The sequence below is a fragment of the Pseudophryne corroboree genome, chromosome 1 (assembly GCF_028390025.1).
Source record: "Pseudophryne corroboree isolate aPseCor3 chromosome 1, aPseCor3.hap2, whole genome shotgun sequence".
Classification (NCBI taxonomy): Eukaryota; Metazoa; Chordata; class Amphibia; order Anura; family Myobatrachidae; genus Pseudophryne; species Pseudophryne corroboree.
In genome coordinates, this window is record NC_086444.1 from 766657706 (window position 1) to 766675456 (window position 17751).

At 46.7% G+C, this 17751-nt stretch overlaps 1 protein-coding gene across 2 annotated transcripts in view; it reads right to left on the bottom strand.

Moving 5' to 3' along the window:
• Positions 1-17751, bottom strand: part of HPGDS (hematopoietic prostaglandin D synthase) — a 118035-nt gene that overhangs the window by 51577 nt on the left and 48707 nt on the right. For both annotated transcript variants that reach the window (XM_063917380.1, XM_063917390.1), the window contains exon 2: positions 5904-6045. In XM_063917380.1, the coding sequence (XP_063773450.1) occupies positions 5904-6036 (133 nt within the window). In that variant the 5' untranslated portion in view covers positions 6037-6045. The remainder of the gene's footprint in view (positions 1-5903; positions 6046-17751) is intronic.

A 17751-nucleotide genomic window follows, 5' to 3' on the forward strand; every position in this document is an offset into this window, starting at 1 on the left:
GACTTCATTCGGAATGCCTTTTTTCCTTCAGGATCCGGCGTTCAACCGCCATGCCGTCAAACGCAGCCGCGGTAAGTCTTGGAACAGACAGGGTCCTTGCTGGAGCAGGTCCCTTCTTAGAGGTAGAGGCCACGGATCCTCCGTGAGCATCTCTTGAAGTTCCGGTTACCAAGTCCTTCTTGGCCAATCCGGAACCACGAATATAGTGCTTACTCCTCTCCATCTTATCAATCTCAGTACCTTGGGTATGAGAGGCAGAGGAGGGAACACATACCCTGACTGGTACACCCACGGTGTTACCAGAGCGTCTACAGCTTATTGCCTGAGGGTCCCTGGACCTGGCGCAATACCTGTCGAGTTTTTAATCATGTGGAAGACTTCTGGGTGAAGTCCCCACTCTCCCGGGTGGAGGTCGTGCTGAGGAAGTCTGCTTCCCAGTTGTCCACTCCCGGAATGAATACTGCTGACAGTGCTATCACATGATTTTCCGCCCAGCGAAGAATCCTTGCAGCTTCTGCCATTGCCCTCCTGCTTCTTGTGCCACCCTGTCTGTTTACGTGGGTGACTGCCGTGATGTTGTCCGACTGGATCAACACCGGCTGACCTTGAAGCAGAGGTCTTGCTAAGCTTAGAGCATTGTAAATGTCCCTTAGCTTCAGGATATTTATGTGAAGTGATGTCTCCAGGCTTGACCATAAGCCCTGGATATTCCTTCCCTGTGTGACTGCTCCCCAGCCTCGCAGGCTGGCATCAGTGGTCACCAGGACCCAGTCATGAATGCCTAATCTGCGGCCCTCTAGAAGATGAGCACTCTGCAACCACCACAGAAGGGACACCCTTGTCCTTGGTGACAGGGTTATCCGCTGATGCATCTGAAGATGCGATCCGGACCATTTGTCCAGCAGGTCCCACTGGAAAGTTCTTGCGTGGAATCTGCCGAATGGGATTGCTTCGTAGGAAGCCACCATTTTACCCAGAACCCTTGTGCATTGATGCACTGAGACTTGGCTCGGTTTTAGGAGGTTCCTGACTAGCTCGGATAACTCCCTGGCTTTCTCCTCCGGGAGAAACACCTTTTTCTGGACTGTGTCCAGGATCATCCCTAGGAACAGAAGACACGTCGTCGGAACCAGGTGCGATTTTGGAATATTGAGAATCCAATCGTGCTGCCGCAACACTACCTGAGATAGTGCTACACCGACCTCCAACTGTTCCCTGGATCTTACCCTTATCAGGGAATTGTCCAAGGAAGGGATAACTAAAATTCACTTCCTTCGAAGGAATATCATCATTTCGGCCATTACCTTGGTAAAGACCCGGGGTGCCGTGTACCATCCATACGGCAGCGTCTGAACTGATAGTGACAGTTCTGTACCATAAACCTGAGGTACCCTTGGTGAGAAGGGTACATTTTGACATGAAGGTAAGCATCCTTGATGTCCCGAGACATCATGTAGTCCCCTTCTTCCAGGTTCGCAATCACTGCTCTGAGTGACTCAATCTTGAATTTGAACCTCTGTACGTAAGTGTTCAAAGATTTTAGATTTAGAATCGGTCTCACCGAGCCGTCCGGCTTCGGTACCACAACAGTGTGGAATAATACCCCGTTCCCTGTTGCAGGAGGGGTATCTTGATTATCACCTGCTGGGAATACAGCTTGTGAATGGCTTCCAAAACTGTCTCCCTGTCAGAAGGAGACATCGGTAAAGCCGACTTTAGGAAACGGCTAGGGGGAGACGTCTCGAATTCTAATTTGTACCCCTGAGATATCACCTGAAGGATCCAGGGGTCTACTTGCGAGTGAGCCCACTGCGCGCTGAAATTCATTGAGACGGGCCCCCCACCGTGCCTGATTCTGCTTGTAAAGCCCCAGCGTATACTGAGGGCTTGGCAGAGGCGGGAGAGGGTTTCTGTTCCTGGGAACTGGCTGATTTCTGCAGCCTTTTTCCTCTCCCTCTGTCACGGGGCAGAAATGAGGAACCTTTTGCCCGCTTGTCCACGAAAAGACTGCGCCTGATAATACGGCGTCTTCTCATGTTGAGAGGCGACCTGGGGTACAAACGTGGAATTCACAGCTGTTGCCGTGGCCACGAGGTCTGAAAGACCGACCCCAAATAACTCCTCCCTTAATAAAGCAATACTTCCAAATGCCGTTTGGAATACGCATCACCTGACCACTGACGTGTCCATAACCCTCTACTGGTAGAAATGGACAACGCGCTTAGACTTGATGCCAGTCGGCAAATATTCCGCTGTGCATCACGCATATATAAAAATGCATCTTTTAAATGCTCTATAGGCAAAAATATACTGTCCCTATCTAGGGTATCAATATTTTCAGTCAGGGAATCCGACCACGCCAACCCAGCACTGCACATCCAGGCTGAGGCGATTGCTGGTCGCAGTATAACACCAGTATGTGTGTAAATACCTTTTAGGATACCCTCCTGCTTTCTATCAGCAGGATCCTTAAGGGCGGCCATCTCAGGCGAAGGTAGAGCCCTTACAAGCGTGTGAGCGCTTTATACCCCCTAGGGGGTGTTTCCCAACGCACCCTAACCTCTGGCGGGAAAGGATATAATGCCAATAACATTTTAGAAATTATCCGTTGTTATCGGGGGAAACCCACGCATCATCACACACCTCATTTAATTTCTCAGATTCAGGAAAACTACAGGTAGTTTTTCCTCACCGAACATAATACCCCTTTTTTGGTGGTACTCGTATTATCAGAAATGTGTAAAACATTTTTCATTGCCTCAATCATGTAACGTGTGGCCCTACTGGAAGTCACATTCGTCTCTTCACCGTCGACACTGGAGTCAGTATCCGTGTCGGCGTCTATATCTGCCATCTGAGGTAACGGGCGCTTTAGAGCCCCTGACGGCCTATGAGACGTCTGGACAGGCACAAGCTGAGTAGCCGGCTGTCTCATGTCAACCACTGTCTTTTATACAGAGCTGACACTGTCACGTAATTCCTTCCAACAGTTCATCCACTCAGGTGTCGACCCCCTAGGGGGTGACATCACTATTACAGGCAATCTGCTCCGTCTCCACTTCATTTTTCTCCTCATACATGTCGACACAAAAGTACCGACATACAGCACACACACAGGGAATGCTCTGATAGAGGACAGGACCCCACTAGCCCTTTGGGGAGACAGAGGGAGAGTTTGCCAGCACACACCAGAGCGCTATATATATACAGGGATAACCTTATATAAGTGTTTTTCCCCTTATAGCTGCTGTATAGTTAATACTGCGCCTAATTAGTGCCCCCCTCTCTTTTTTTAACCCTTTCTGTAGTGTAGTGACTGCAGGGGAGAGACAAGGAGCTTCCCTCCAACGGAGCTGTGAGGGAAAATGGCGCCAGTGTGCTGAGGAGATAGGCTCCGCCCCTTTTTCGCGGACTTTTCTCCTGCTTTTTTATGGATTCTGGCAGGGGTTAAATGCATCCATATAGCCCAGGAGCTATATGTGATGCATTTTTTTGCCATCCAAGGTGTTTTTATTGCGTCTCAGGGCGCCCCCCCCCAGCGCCCTGCACCCTCAGTGACCGAAGTGTGAAGTGTGCTGAGAGCAATGGCGCACAGCTGCAGTGCTGTGCGCTACCTTGTTGAAGACAGGACGTCTTCTGCCGCCGATTTTCCGGACCTCTTCTGCCTTCTGGCTCTGTAAGGGGGCCGGCGGCGCGGCTCTGGGACCCATCCAAGCTGGGCCTGTGATCGTCCCTCTGGAGCTAATGTCCAGTAGCCTAAGAAGCCCAATCCACTCTGCACGCAGGTGAGTTCGCTTCTTCTCCCCTTAGTCCCTCGATGCAGTGAGCCTGTTGCCAGCAGGTCTCACTGAAAATAAAAAACCTAATCTAAAACTTTCACTAAGAAGCTCAGGAGAGCCCCTAGTGTGCACCCTTCTCGTTCGGGCACAGAGATCTAACTGAGGCTTGGAGGAGGGTCATAGGGGGAGGAGCCAGTGCACACCAGATAGTCCTAAAGCTTTCTTTAGATGTGCCCAGTCTCCTGCGGAGCCGCTATTCCCCATGGTCCTTACGGAGTCCCCAGCATCCACTTAGGACGTTAGAGAAATGGAATTATCACATTATATTATGGTACTGAATTAAGAGAATTTAGTGTATGCGGTCTTAAATGAATTACATACATACAGAGGCCTGCTGCTGGTTTCCAGTGATCTGCCATGAAAATTTTAACGAGGGAAGCATTCAGTGGTGGAATGTGCTTAGAAAGCCCCTTGCCCAAGGTTATGTCCTCCTTCTATGGTTGTTGTGGACACCCACAGAGTGAGAACAGCCTGTGGCGACGGTGTTCCAATGGCGGCATTTCACCACTAGTAGGGATTCCGGCCTCTGGTATTGTAAGTAACCGCCTTCTGTTCATAACTCCTTCTTCCGGCACGGCTTAACTGGATTTCATTGCCGGCAATGGGGACTGTATTGCTCTCCCATCTATGTATGGCGTAAGCGATAGTGACAAAAAGCCATAAGCTTAGTTTACAAATGTTTGTTAAATACTAAAAGAAGGACATAACCCCTTAGTGAGTGCTAAAGGAGTTATGTCTCATACTTAAATGGGGAACCCTGTATTTTATCTGAATGGACATGGCGATGTTTATATTATGGGCTGAATGGAATTAAGCAATGTAAACTCTTGCTTTACTGCAGCTGGAATTAACACTCTTACCGCACAATAAATTCTGAGAGCGTGCTCCTGCTTAACATGCAATTCAATTGCAAAAGGGTTATCACGGCTGTTGCACAGTAATTCTGTCTAGAAAAAAAAAAAAAGTGCATTCGGCAGCATTAACTTACATAAACCGGGTCAACATGACTGAAACCGCTTTCAGACCGCAATGCTGGGTCCCACCCGGGAATTGGAAACTGGTCCTTCCCGGGTGAGACCCAGCATTGGACCCTACACACTGCAATCCCGACCTAGCAATATGCCAGGTCGGGTTGCCATCCAGGGGCGGGGATGGAGCCGGCATCCAGAACAGGTGCGGATGCGGTGCTGGAGATGAGATCATCTCCGCGCCGCCTCTCTCTATGCTATGAATGGGTACCGGGTCGCATCGCCTGAGCCGGTAATTACCCTTCTTATAACCTTGGTTGAATTACCAGGTCAGGCAACCCGGGAATTCGTCCATGGCCCCTTTTACACAGCACAGCGACCCATGTCGACCTGGCAATATACCGGGTCGAAACCGAGTTATTTGTGCGGTGTGAAAGGGGTATACTTGAATTTGGTTACTATGCTTGAAAATGGGAAGGCACTCGATATACCGGCTGTCGGAAACCTGGCGCTCAGCATACCGGCGCTGGGATCCCGACCTCCGGTATACCGACACCTAATCTCCCTCTAGGGGTGTCCACGACACCCCTGGAGGGAGAATAAATAGCATGGCGCACGTAGTGAGCCACCATGCCCGCAGGGGGCTCTTTTGTACTCGTCCCTCTGCCAGCATTCCGGCGGTCGTGATCCAGAGCGCCGGCCACTCGTAGTACACTCTTGAAAATGTATAGAGCATAATGTTCTTATCTGTACGGCATACGTGTTTTCAGTGTGTTGCTGATAAACATAGGGGCGTCACCAGACTGTGCAGCGCAGTGCCGGCTCCTTATCTGTGACAGGAGCAGAGTGCTGCAGAGGGTTATCACACTGCAGAACTCGGCTCCTGTCACTGCAAAAGAGGGTGACACCTGGGTGCGGGCCGCACCTACCTTCTGACGCCACTGGATAAACATATTTTCTAAATGCAATGTATCTTTCATCAACATGATTCAACATGCTTTAAGTTAGTATATTAAGTATATTCATGCCATATAAAAAAAATACAGTATGTCATACAGTAATAGGTTAATACTCCCCCATATGGGTTAATACTTACAGGCTTTATGTGCAGCCCAGTCATTAAACTCAATTCTGTTGTCCACAAATTCAGTATTTGTATATTTAAGCAGGTAACGGATAATCTCTCCTCTTCCTTTAAAGTTAAAATATGTGAGCTTGTAGTTTGGCATGTTTTAGTCCTACAATAAATGAAAAATATATGAATTTAGAGTAGAGCAGACATCACTTTAAAATACATACAACGAATTGATGGATGAGTCCTGTTTTATAATTGCGCTTAGCATTAGGCAATGAAAGTCACATTTTATGGGGTTTATTGTGTAATAATTATTTATGCCAAATACTGAGAAAAAGGGTCTTCAAAGCAGTGGCGGATTTAGTGGGGGGCAATTAGGGCGAATGCCCCCCCACACACACATACCGGCGCCGGGATGGATGGACAGGTCCTACCACGACGATCATCTGCAGCAGCCACAGCCAGGCAGCACACCCGACCATACAGTACTTCCGCCCAGTGCCCGCCACGCCGATCATCTGCGGCAGCCGCAGCCAGCACTGAGGTGTTGCCCAGCTGCGGCTACCGCAGATGATCGTCGTGGCCACAGCAGGTGGAAGCACTGTACGGCCAGGTAACGACCATCCATACTGGCCATCCATCCCAGCACCGACATCCCCCCGGCGCCGCCACTGAGAGTAACTTGCAAGACGCCGGGGTCTGAGGCAAGCGGTGTGTCACTCACTGTCTTCTCCAAGCCCGGCTCCCCTTCGCTGGCCTTTTTCGCTCCTCCTCAGGCTCAGTGTCATCATGCCTCTGCGCGATGACAAACACTGTCATACGCAGTAGGCATTTGAGGGCGTCGCTCAGGGGCAGGCTCCATTTTCACGGCAGTGGAGGAGCGGGCACAGTGATGATACCATTCACAACTACAGAAAGAACACAATCGACTGTGTGCTCACGGGCTGAATTTGTAGCTTTACATGCCCCGCTGCCACCCTCAGTCCTCACCTCCGCACCATGCCAACCACAGTCTCCTTATCCACCGCACAGCAGACCACGGCATCCTCAGCTGCTAAATAGGTAATATTACCCTGCTGCCTCTCTCTTTCCCTAAACCCTACTGTATGCCCTTGCTGTCCCTCTCTGTCACTCTCCCTGTCCCTATGTCCCTGCTGTCACTTTCCCTGTCCCTGTCACTCTCGTTGTCCCTATGTACCTGCTGTCACTTTCCCTGTCCCTCTGTCACTCTCCCTGTCCCTATGTCCCTGCTGTCACTCTCCCTGAATTTTGTCTCATTCCATGTGGCATAATGTGAATTTCGGGCTCATTCTGTGTGCTATAATGTGAATTTCGGCTCATACCGTGTGCTATAATGTGAATTTCGGCTCATTCTGTGTGCTATAATGTGAATTTCGGCTCATACTGCGTGCTATAATGTGTACCATTGTTGTCCTTTTACTTATGCCATCACAGGATCTATTAAAGGAAATTAGTATTCATATAAAGCATTTTTTCCAGCTAAAATAAATTTTTCACTTTTTTTCTCTCTGAAAGTGGACTGGTAACCCAAATCTGGGCTGCATGATTGCGCTTGTGTGATCTACGAATCTGCAGATGCATGCAGGAATGGCGTTTCGCCAGTCTGTATCACCAGTGCGCAGGGTTCTCTCCACTAACTGGCAACATTTTATTAGTAATGGCAACAATAGGAAATTTTAGAAGCGAACGGGAGGGACATTTCTAAGTGGGAGGAGCTATAATCGTGGGGGGGTTGTCATAATTCTTAAACCGCCCCCCCTAAAAGTTAAATCTAGATCCACCACTGCTTCAAAGTGACTTCAAATGCCATGAATATTACACTTTAAAAAGGTAGAAAATATATAAATTCCACTCTCAATATAACATATACAGTATGCAGCAGTTGTTGTAAATGCTAATCTTTATACTATTTTAAATCTATATATGTCTAGCAAAATAAAAGTAAGCTGTATTAGTTCCTAGTTTGATCAAAACATTTCATTTGCAAATCGCATTAGCATTTTGCTAGATATATGGATTTGCACCTAATAGAAATTGCTATGTAAAAGAGGCAGAAATAGCATGATTTAGATCAGGGGTTCTCAGTTCCAATACCAACAGGTCATATTTTCTGGATTTCTTTAACAATACACAGCAAGTTAATCTATTATGCTGGGTCATTAATTATCCCACCTGCATTCCTCCCAACATTTACTATCGAGGACCAGTGAATCCTGCAACAGGGGTCTGGCCTCATCAAAGGGGGTGTGGCTTCATGGTAATGTGAGGCACGCTCCCATTTCCATCACTGTGGGGACATGTCCAGCGCTCCGGAAGATGCTGGCATGCCCCCAGTCCTTCTCTCCTGGTGTGAATATACGCTGAGCACATGAGCAGTGAATGTACGCTGTGCTAAGCAGAGCAGCGAGTGGCAAGGGGTCTGCCATTTTCCCCCACACCACGGGATACAGCAGTCCGCGGGTGGGACAGTCCCAGAAAAAATGCGACTGTCCTGCGAAAATTGGGACAGTTGGGGGGTATGCACTAGCTTTCACAGACAGAAATCCTCAACACATTATCTATTGGGAAAACTTGAGGGTGGAGGTTAAGAATCACTCGTTTAGATTAATGGCAAAAATATCTTATTTTCTTGTAAACCCCTCTTCTAGTGTCCTTTTTTAAAAGGTCGACACACACTTTTTTTGTTTTCCATTTTCTCAACTTTTTCATACTTTACCATCCACGTGGACTACGATTGGGAACAGTGACCTTACCCGAAGCATGTACACTAATGGGGACGCAGTACACACTAATGGGGTTTGTTTGTGGCAGAAAAATTACAAATTGTGTCTACTTTTTTTGTGTCGACCTTTTGACCCTGTCAACCTTTCCTACTGTCTAACTGTTGTATGTCAACCTAATGTATGTCTACCATTAGTGGTAAACCTATTGACTGTAGCCCTTTTTAGTGTAGATCTATAATCCACACCCAGTACTTTCAGGAGCATGGACCTCCATCCATCCTCTTGTCAATCACCCTGCACCTTTTGGCTAAACCTATGTTGTTAACAGATGTTATCGGTGTTTGATGGAGGTCAGTCCACACGATGAATAGCTAAACCAGACATTGGTTTATTAACTAGGCAGAAGACAGGATCCTAGTCAACACAGGATAAATGCAGCAGGAACATACAGTATGACAGATCCAACTCAGAGTGGTAAGTAGTGCAAAAATATAAAATGTCATTTTGGCGCCCCTATGTTGCTAAATGTTGCTTCCTTAGGGGTGACACCACCTACCTGTTAGAGATAGATACATATAACTATATTTATAGTGACGAATAAGGGTGGCACTCAAGCAGACTGTTGCAAGTGTAGATGATCAGTTTTTATTGAACCAACTGATCATCTACACTTGCAACAGTCTGCTTGAGTGCCACCCTTATTCGTCACTATATTTATTGAGGACTTCGCCTCTGGGAGGGCACCGCAGCATTATTAACAGAATATAAGAGGAGTGCCGGGATTTTCCGTATTTCTATAACTATATTTATATAGACCTCTTTCCATCTATCTATCTATCTACTGTATATGGGGGTGGGGGTTCTACAAGGTGGGGGGTGGGGGGGTGGGCGGAATGGGGAGTTGAGGGGGAAGAGGGGATGAACATATGAAGTAAGTGGTGAGAACGGCACAGGGCTTGTTCCATAGAAGGGGCCAGCCCTCAGCAAATAGCCACACACTGTAGGGGGTGGAGCTGGCTGCAGGGCAGAAGGGGTGGATGGGGAAGGGCTGTGGGGAGAGAGGAGGTGAAGAAACTGGAAAGGAAATTATCTCCATCCAGACACTGCCTAGATGCTTGCTTCACTGCACCCAGCAATACAGTACATTGACTGGCACCTCTCAAATATTTGGGGGCAGAGAGCCACCCCCTTGCACCCCCCAACCTTTCTGACACCTATGTATCTGTGTATGTGCGTGTATATTGGTGGTGTGCAGTATCTGGAGCTGGAGTGTATATAGTAACAAACATTAGTGACATAGTGTCGTATATATGTACTGCAGTGTGTCTATGGCAGAGGTTCCCAAACACGGCCCATGCTAATTAAGTCACCTGTACTAATGCATGGATAGCCTTAAAACCTGGACTGCTAGGGTGCTTTGAGGACCAAATTTGTGAACCACTGGTCTGTGGTACAATCTCTCTTAGGTGATGCTCAGAAGCATATCCTAGACATAAGGAGAACGGAGATGAAGACATGCGGTAAAGGCAAGTATGTGCAGAAGTGCATTAGGTTGGAGTTTGTGTAGTACCCGTCAGAGTGCTCTTCTGATTAGCACTATCCTTATCTCCAATGAGCTCTCACTCAGTTACTCTGATCCTTTCTGTCTGTTCTTCCCAGGCTTAGAGAAAAATAGATTGTGCTAATGTTAAGAATGGTGATAGTCCAGAGGTATACACTAATATCAGTGAAACTTTTTACACAGTGCAACTTTGAATTTTTGCTAATGTGACCGTCGCACCGTCACCTTGTGTCCCGTTTTGTTGTATTTCATGGTTTGGTTTATTCACCCTTATTGTCTATTTGAACCTTTTTAGACTGTATTGTTTATTAGTTCTATTGTAATTCTCCATGTACAAGACTGCGGACACTTCATGGGACAATATAAATAAATAAATAAATAAATAAATAAATAAATAAATAAAAAGGCCAAAATTATTGTAAGTCATACTGCCCTGTTTCGCGCTCTGTCCATAAGCCCCCGAAATTTTGGGAAAGTAGCCCGTGTTCCTGGATCCTACCATATGAACTTTGGCTGCAGTGATGCGATTTGCCGTCAATCACATCATTAAGTTTGCTGTGTAATGCTGCAAATCACATTAACTTACACAGAAGAGAAGCAGAGAAGACCTGAATTACATTGCCACAACCCCACTCCAGTACCCTGAACCTTCTACTCCAAGATTTTCCAGGATGTTATCAGTTATTTTTTATGGTAACAATGCTAAAATTGTGACATGGTTTAATTACAAAACAGTCTCATTCATACGCATTAAAGATTTCCCAATTTCATTGTGTCACAATACACTAAATGACAGTCTGTGTGAACATGTACCTGAGTGGTCATAAATAATACATGCGTCACTGGCCAATGTTTGTGCGAGAGATACCTTTATCATCTTTGTGATGTTGAAGCGGCTAAACCCTGAGTCATACTGACTGTGAATGGTTTAATACTGTATGTGTCTTTAATTGTGTGGCTTTATTGTGCTATGGTATTTCCATTTATTTTTACTTGTATTGACCATCTCCAATGCCATGGGATAATTTACCTACTGTACAAAAGGGTTAGTGTAGTGTAGTGTAGTGATGTATTGTTGTCTGGGCGGTCAACAGAAATCTTGGGGCCCCGTACAATGATATCTCTGGGGCCCCCTCAGATTTTATATATATATATATATATATATATATATTAAAGTGCAACAGAATTTGCACTATATAACGAATTGTTAATATATATCTATATCTATATATATATATATATATATATATATATCTATATCTATATCTATATCTATATCTATATCTATATATCTATATATATATATATATATATATATATATATATAATAAGAATTTACTTACCGATAATTCTATTTCTCGTAGTCCGTAGTGGATGCTGGGAACTCCGTAAGGACCATGGGGAATAGCGGCTCCGCAGGAGACTGGGCACAAAAGTAAAAGCTTTAGGACTACCTGGTGTGCACTGGCTCCTCCCCCTATGACCCTCCTCCAAGCCTCAGTTAGGATACTGTGCCCGGACGAGCGTACACAATAAGGAAGGATTTTGAATCCCGGGTAAGACTCATACCAGCCACACCAATCACACTGTACAACCTGTGATCTGAACCCAGTTAACAGCATGATAACAGCTCTGAAAAGATGGCTCACAACAATAATAACCCGATTTTTGTAACAATAACTATGTACAAGTATTGCAGACAATCCGCACTTGGGATGGGCGCCCAGCATCCACTACGGACTATGAGAAATAGAATTATCGGTAAGTAAATTCTTATTTTCTCTGACGTCCTAGTGGATGCTGGGAACTCCGTAAGGACCATGGGGATTATACCAAAGCTCCCAAACGGGCGGGAGAGTGCGGATGACTCTGCAGCACCGAATGAGAGAACTCCAGGTCCTCCTCAGCCAGGGTATCAAATTTGTAGAATTTAGCAAACGTGTTTGCCCCTGACCAAGTAGCTGCTCGGCAAAGTTGTAAAGCCGAGACCCCTCGGGCAGCCGCCCAAGATGAGCCCACTTTCCTTGTGGAATGGGCTTTTACAGATTTTGGCTGTGGCAGGCCTGCCACAGAATGTGCAAGCTGAATTGTACTACAAATCCAACGAGCAATAGTCTGCTTAGAAGCAGGAGCACCCAGCTTGTTGGGTGCATACAGGATAAACAGCGAGTCAGATTTTCTGACTACAGCCGTCCTGGAAACATATATTTTCAGGGCCCTGACTACGTCCAGCAACTTGGAGTCCTCCAAGTCCCTAGTAGCCGCAGGTACCACAATAGGCTGGTTCAAGTGAAACGCTGAAACCACCTTAGGGAGAAATTGAGGACGAGTCCTCAATTCTGCCCTGTCCGTATGAAAAATTAGGTAAGGGCTTTTATAGGATAAAGCCGCCAATTCTGAGACACGCCTGGCTGACGCCAGGGCTAACAGCATTACCACTTTCCATGTGAGATATTTTAAGTCCACAGTGGTGAGTGGTTCAACCCAATGTGATTTTAGGAACCCCAAAACTACATTGAGATCCCAAGGTGCCACTGGAGGCACAAAAGGAGGCTGTATATGCAGTACCCCCTTGACAAACGTCTGAACTTCAGGAACTGAAGCCAGTTCTTTCTGGAAGAAAATCGACAGGGCCGAAATTTGAACCTTAATGGACCCTAATTTTAGGCCCATAGACAGTCCTGTTTGCAGGAAATGCAGGAAACGACCCAGTTGAAATTCCTCTGTAGGGGCCTTCCTGGCCTCACACCACGCAACATATTTACGCCAAATACGGTGATAATGTTGCACGGTTACATCCTTCCTGGCTTTGATCAGGGTAGGGATGACTTCATCCGGAATGCCTTTTTCCTTCAGGATCCGGCGTTCAACCGCCATGCCGTCAAACGCAGCCGCGGTAAGTCTTGGAACAGACAGGGTCCCTGCTGGAGCAGGTCCTTTCTTAGAGGTAGAGGCCACGGGTCCTCCGTGAGCATCTCTTGAAGTTCCGGGTACCAAGTCCTTCTTGGCCAATCCGGAGCCACAAGTATAGTCCTTACTCCTCTCCTTCTTATGATTCTCAGTACCTTGGGTATGAGAGGCAGAGGAGGGAACACATACACTGACTGGTACACCCACGGTGTTACCAGAGCGTCCACAGCTATTGCCTGAGGGTCCCTTGACCTGGCGCAATATCTGTCTAGTTTTTTGTTGAGGCGGGACGCCATCATGTCCACCTTTGGTTTTTCCCAACGGTTCACAATCATGTGGAAGACTTCTGGGTGAAGTCCCCACTCCCCCGGGTGGAGGTCGTGTCTGCTGAGGAAGTCTGCTTCCCAGTTGTCCACTCCCGGAATGAACACTGCTGACAGTGCTATCACATGATTTTCCGCCCAGCGAAGAATCCTTGCAACTTCTGCCATTGCCCTCCTGCTTCTTGTGCCGCCCTGTCTGTTTACGTGGGCGACTGCCGTGATGTTGTCCGACTGGATCAACACCGGCTGACCCTGAAGCAGAGGCCTTGCTTGACTTAGGGCATTGTAAATATATATATCTCTATCTCTAGATATATCTCTATCTCTAGATATATCTCTATCTCTATATATAATGCATCTCCCTCTCTCCTTCCTCCCACACACCCCATAGTCTGTCTATCCCCAATGACTCCATGCTGCATTCCCGTCTCCTTAAGCCCATCCAAATCCCTGTATTCCCTCACCAATCCCCTCTTACCCCGGAGAGACACTCACCTGTGCTGTGCTTCCTAGACCCGAGCACCGCACAGCAGACCACACCAGAGGAGGCCGGTCCGGGGAACAGGAATCCTGGCCAGCGGAGCTGCTGACATGTCCTGTCAGGCCCGGCGCTAGCCGCTCAGCAAAGGGATGCAGTGCAGGGAGGCACCAGGAAGGAGAAGCGCTCTCCCTGCTCTGCATTCCTATGCTGTGCCGTCCTGTGCCCCCTGCTGCTGCGCCTGTCACACTCTATGAAAGGCGCCGGCAGCATGAAGCCTCCTCTCCCCCTCCCCTCCCTTGTGGCAGTGCACGGACCTAAAAGGGGTGTGTGTATGTATATGTGTACGTGTTGTGTGTATCTGTGTGTGTAAGTGTGACTGCGGCATAATTTGTGCAAGCGTCACTGGTACAGGGGGCATTACATGTGTTAGTGTCACTGGTACAGGTGGCGTTACGTGTGTTAGCATCACTGGTACAGGAAGCGTTACATAAGCGTCACTGGTACAGGGGGAGCTATGTGTGCAAGCGTCACTGGTACAGGGGGCATTACGTGTGCAAGCGTCACTGGTACTACGTCTGTAAGCGTAACTGGTACAGGGGGCATTATGTGTGTAAGCGTCACTAATACAGGGGGCTTTACATGTGTAAGCATCACTGGTACAGGGGGCATTGCTTGTGAAAGCGTCACTGGTACAGGGGTCGTTGTGTGTGTAAGCATCACTGGTACAGGGGGCGTTGCGTGTGCAAGCATCACTGGTACAGGGGGTGTTGCGTGTGCAAGTATCACTGGTACAGGGGGCGTTGCGTGTGCAAGCGTCACTGGTACAGGGGGCATTACATGTGGAAGCGTCACTGGTACAGGGTGCTTTATGTGTGTAAGCGTCACTGGTACAGGGGGCATTACATGTGGAAGCGTCACTGGTACAGGGGGTGTTACATGTATAAGTGTCACTGGTACAGGAGGCGTTACATGTGCAAGTGTCACTGGTACTACGTGTGTAAGCGTGACTGGTATAGGGGCCATTACGAGTGTAAGCGTCACTGGTACAGGGGGTGTTACGTGTGTAAGCGTTACTACTACAGGGGGCGTTACGTGTGTAAGCGTCTCTGATACAGGGAGTGTTACGTGTGTAAGCATCACTGGTACAGGGGGTGTTACGTGTGTAAGCGGCACTGGTACAGGGGGCGTTATGCGTGTAAGCATCACTACTACAGGGGGCATTATGTGTGCTGTCCCTTTGTAAAGTATGGGAGGGCACAAATTTATAGTTTGCAGGGGGGCGCCAAACACCTTAGCACCGGCCCTGTGTCCCGTAACTGCCTGCAATAGAGCAGGACCTGGAAGAGCGGGCGCACAGTCACTGTGTGTGAGAGGCTCCTGTCACTCTTAGGTTGCAGCCACACCGCCTACAGCTCACTGCCGTATTTTGACAAAATGGCTTACATCCCTGCAGGGCACTTATCAGCATACACTTGGGGCCCCTCTGATCCTTGGGGCCCGGTACAGTTGTCCCCTTTGACCCCCCCTGTCGCCAGCCCTGATTGTTGTATAATATAAGTAGAAGCATGTGTGTGCCAATGATAGAAATTGTGTCACTTGAAATGCATAAGGGAGTGTGTCTGTCTTTGTTTGCTATGTTTTTAATGAATACCTAAAAATATTTCCGATGATTGTAATGTTCTATGGGGCATACACCCTTTTTTCTTTAACTTATTACAGGACTTTGGACTGCTTTCTGGCTCTGTACACAGACCGCATGATTGTACTAAAATGTAATTCTTCTGTGTCACATAATTCCTCTATCGCTTTTCAAACCAACCTAAAAATCTGATTCGTGTATGGTCATCCTCTGATGAGACCAGGGTTTGGATTACGAGGCATATAGGCCTGGGGCTGCGAGAAGTGGAAGAGCTGTGACCGGTGCTGTATGGGTGTGGCCAGTGCCTTTTGGGCATGTACACCCCCTACGCCGCCAGCCCCAACGACTCCCTACATACATAAAAGTAGAAAAATGGCATCATCTTGTGAAGAAAATAGAAATAAAGTTTTAATACTTATGATTTATGGCTGACTAGTAGTCAGCTGGGCAGCTGGGAATCATCATGCTGACCTGCTGTCTCACTTCTTTCATGGCATGATAGGATATACCTGAAAGGACTATACCAGTGGTTCCCAACCTCGCTCCTCAAGTCCCCCCAACAGTTCATATTTTCCAGATCACCTAGCAGGAGCACAGGTGTATTCATTACTCACTGACACATTTTAAAAGACCCACAGTTATTTCACTTTCAATCCTGTGAGGAGACCTGGAAAACGTGAACTGTTGGGGGTACTTGAGGACCGCGGTTGGGAACCACTGGTCTATACTAAAACTATACAAGCTATAAACTTGCATATACTGTAGCCTATACTATACTAGCCTATATTATTCCATGATAGCTATAAAGTTTTCCATCATGCTACCAAATAAAACCCAATCTGTTGCTGTTCTCACTCTCAGGCGCCACTGCAAAAAGAAGCATCATTTCCCATATTTTACCCCATCCAATTGGACTGATCGGAGATAACTACAGGAAATACTCTTATCGTCAAGATTGCATTGTGTAGCAGAGAAACAGGAGAGAGGGAACAGAGGCAATGATATATTGTAGCATGATGAGGTTATGGTGACATGAGGGGGTCTGATCAGGTGGAGAATGATAGTCCATATTTGATAGGTCAGATACTAGCCTTTATTTAATAGACACGGTGCTGTACACATTACACTTGACAACATATACTGCACCACATTCTGTTTACAGTATATACTTTTTCATTGTGCATCAATATACTTTATTTAACATACTGTAACCTGCATGCCAACCATTCACTTTTTTTGAGCAGTTAATGTTTCTCTTTTTGCCATATCCCCCATGCCAGGTAGTTACAGCTTCACTACACCTTGTTCCTTTCTACACTGGTGCAATTACATCATGCTTTGAGTTCAATTCCACATGAAAATCCTTAAAATGGGCTAAGAGGAGTAGTGGCCAATAAAAAGCTCTCCAGCTGCTATTGAACTACACATCCCAGCATGCCCTGCAACAGTTTTAAAATGGGCAAATAGCATGTGTAGTTCTACTGCTGGAGGAGCAATTATTGCCCACTCCTGCCGAAAAAAGGATACAGCTTTTTGATGTAAAAAGACCCATCATTCTAAGCACAAACAAAAAAGGAAAACAAAATTGCAAGTATGCTAGAGTTATCATTCGCATTATCTGTAATATTACTGGTCACATGTAATGCTGGGTACAATGTTACTGATAGAAGTCTGGCAGGTTAAGCACCACAGATCTAAATGTCGATTACATGCACCTGACCTCTGTTTTGCAATCTACATAAAAAAGGGCTTGTTAATTATTATTTTATTAATACATTTGATAACCATCATGTTGAAATGTGACTTGTGTACCTACTTTCATCACATCAGCTACTTTACTTGTGCAAATCTCATCAAATATTGCATAAATATGTCGTACTTTAACCTTAAAATCATTTAATGATCAACCACACATGTACTTGACCCCTTTTTAAACACATCTGACATTTCATCTTGGTGCTATGTCCACCTTGGAGATAGCATAAAATAATCTCAGCTGGAAAAGATAAATGTCATGTGCAGAGAAGGACAAATGTTGGCTGCTGGGCAGGGCCAACTTGACATCTGCTGAGATGTACTGGTCATTTATGGGGGGCACATGAATTATATTCCAATCAGGGCACTGTGTATGTGGTGGTTGTGTTTTCTCCCCAAGTTTGGGTGCTTAGATTTCCTAACAGAGTCCAATCCAAAACCATACTGGTAGGTAAA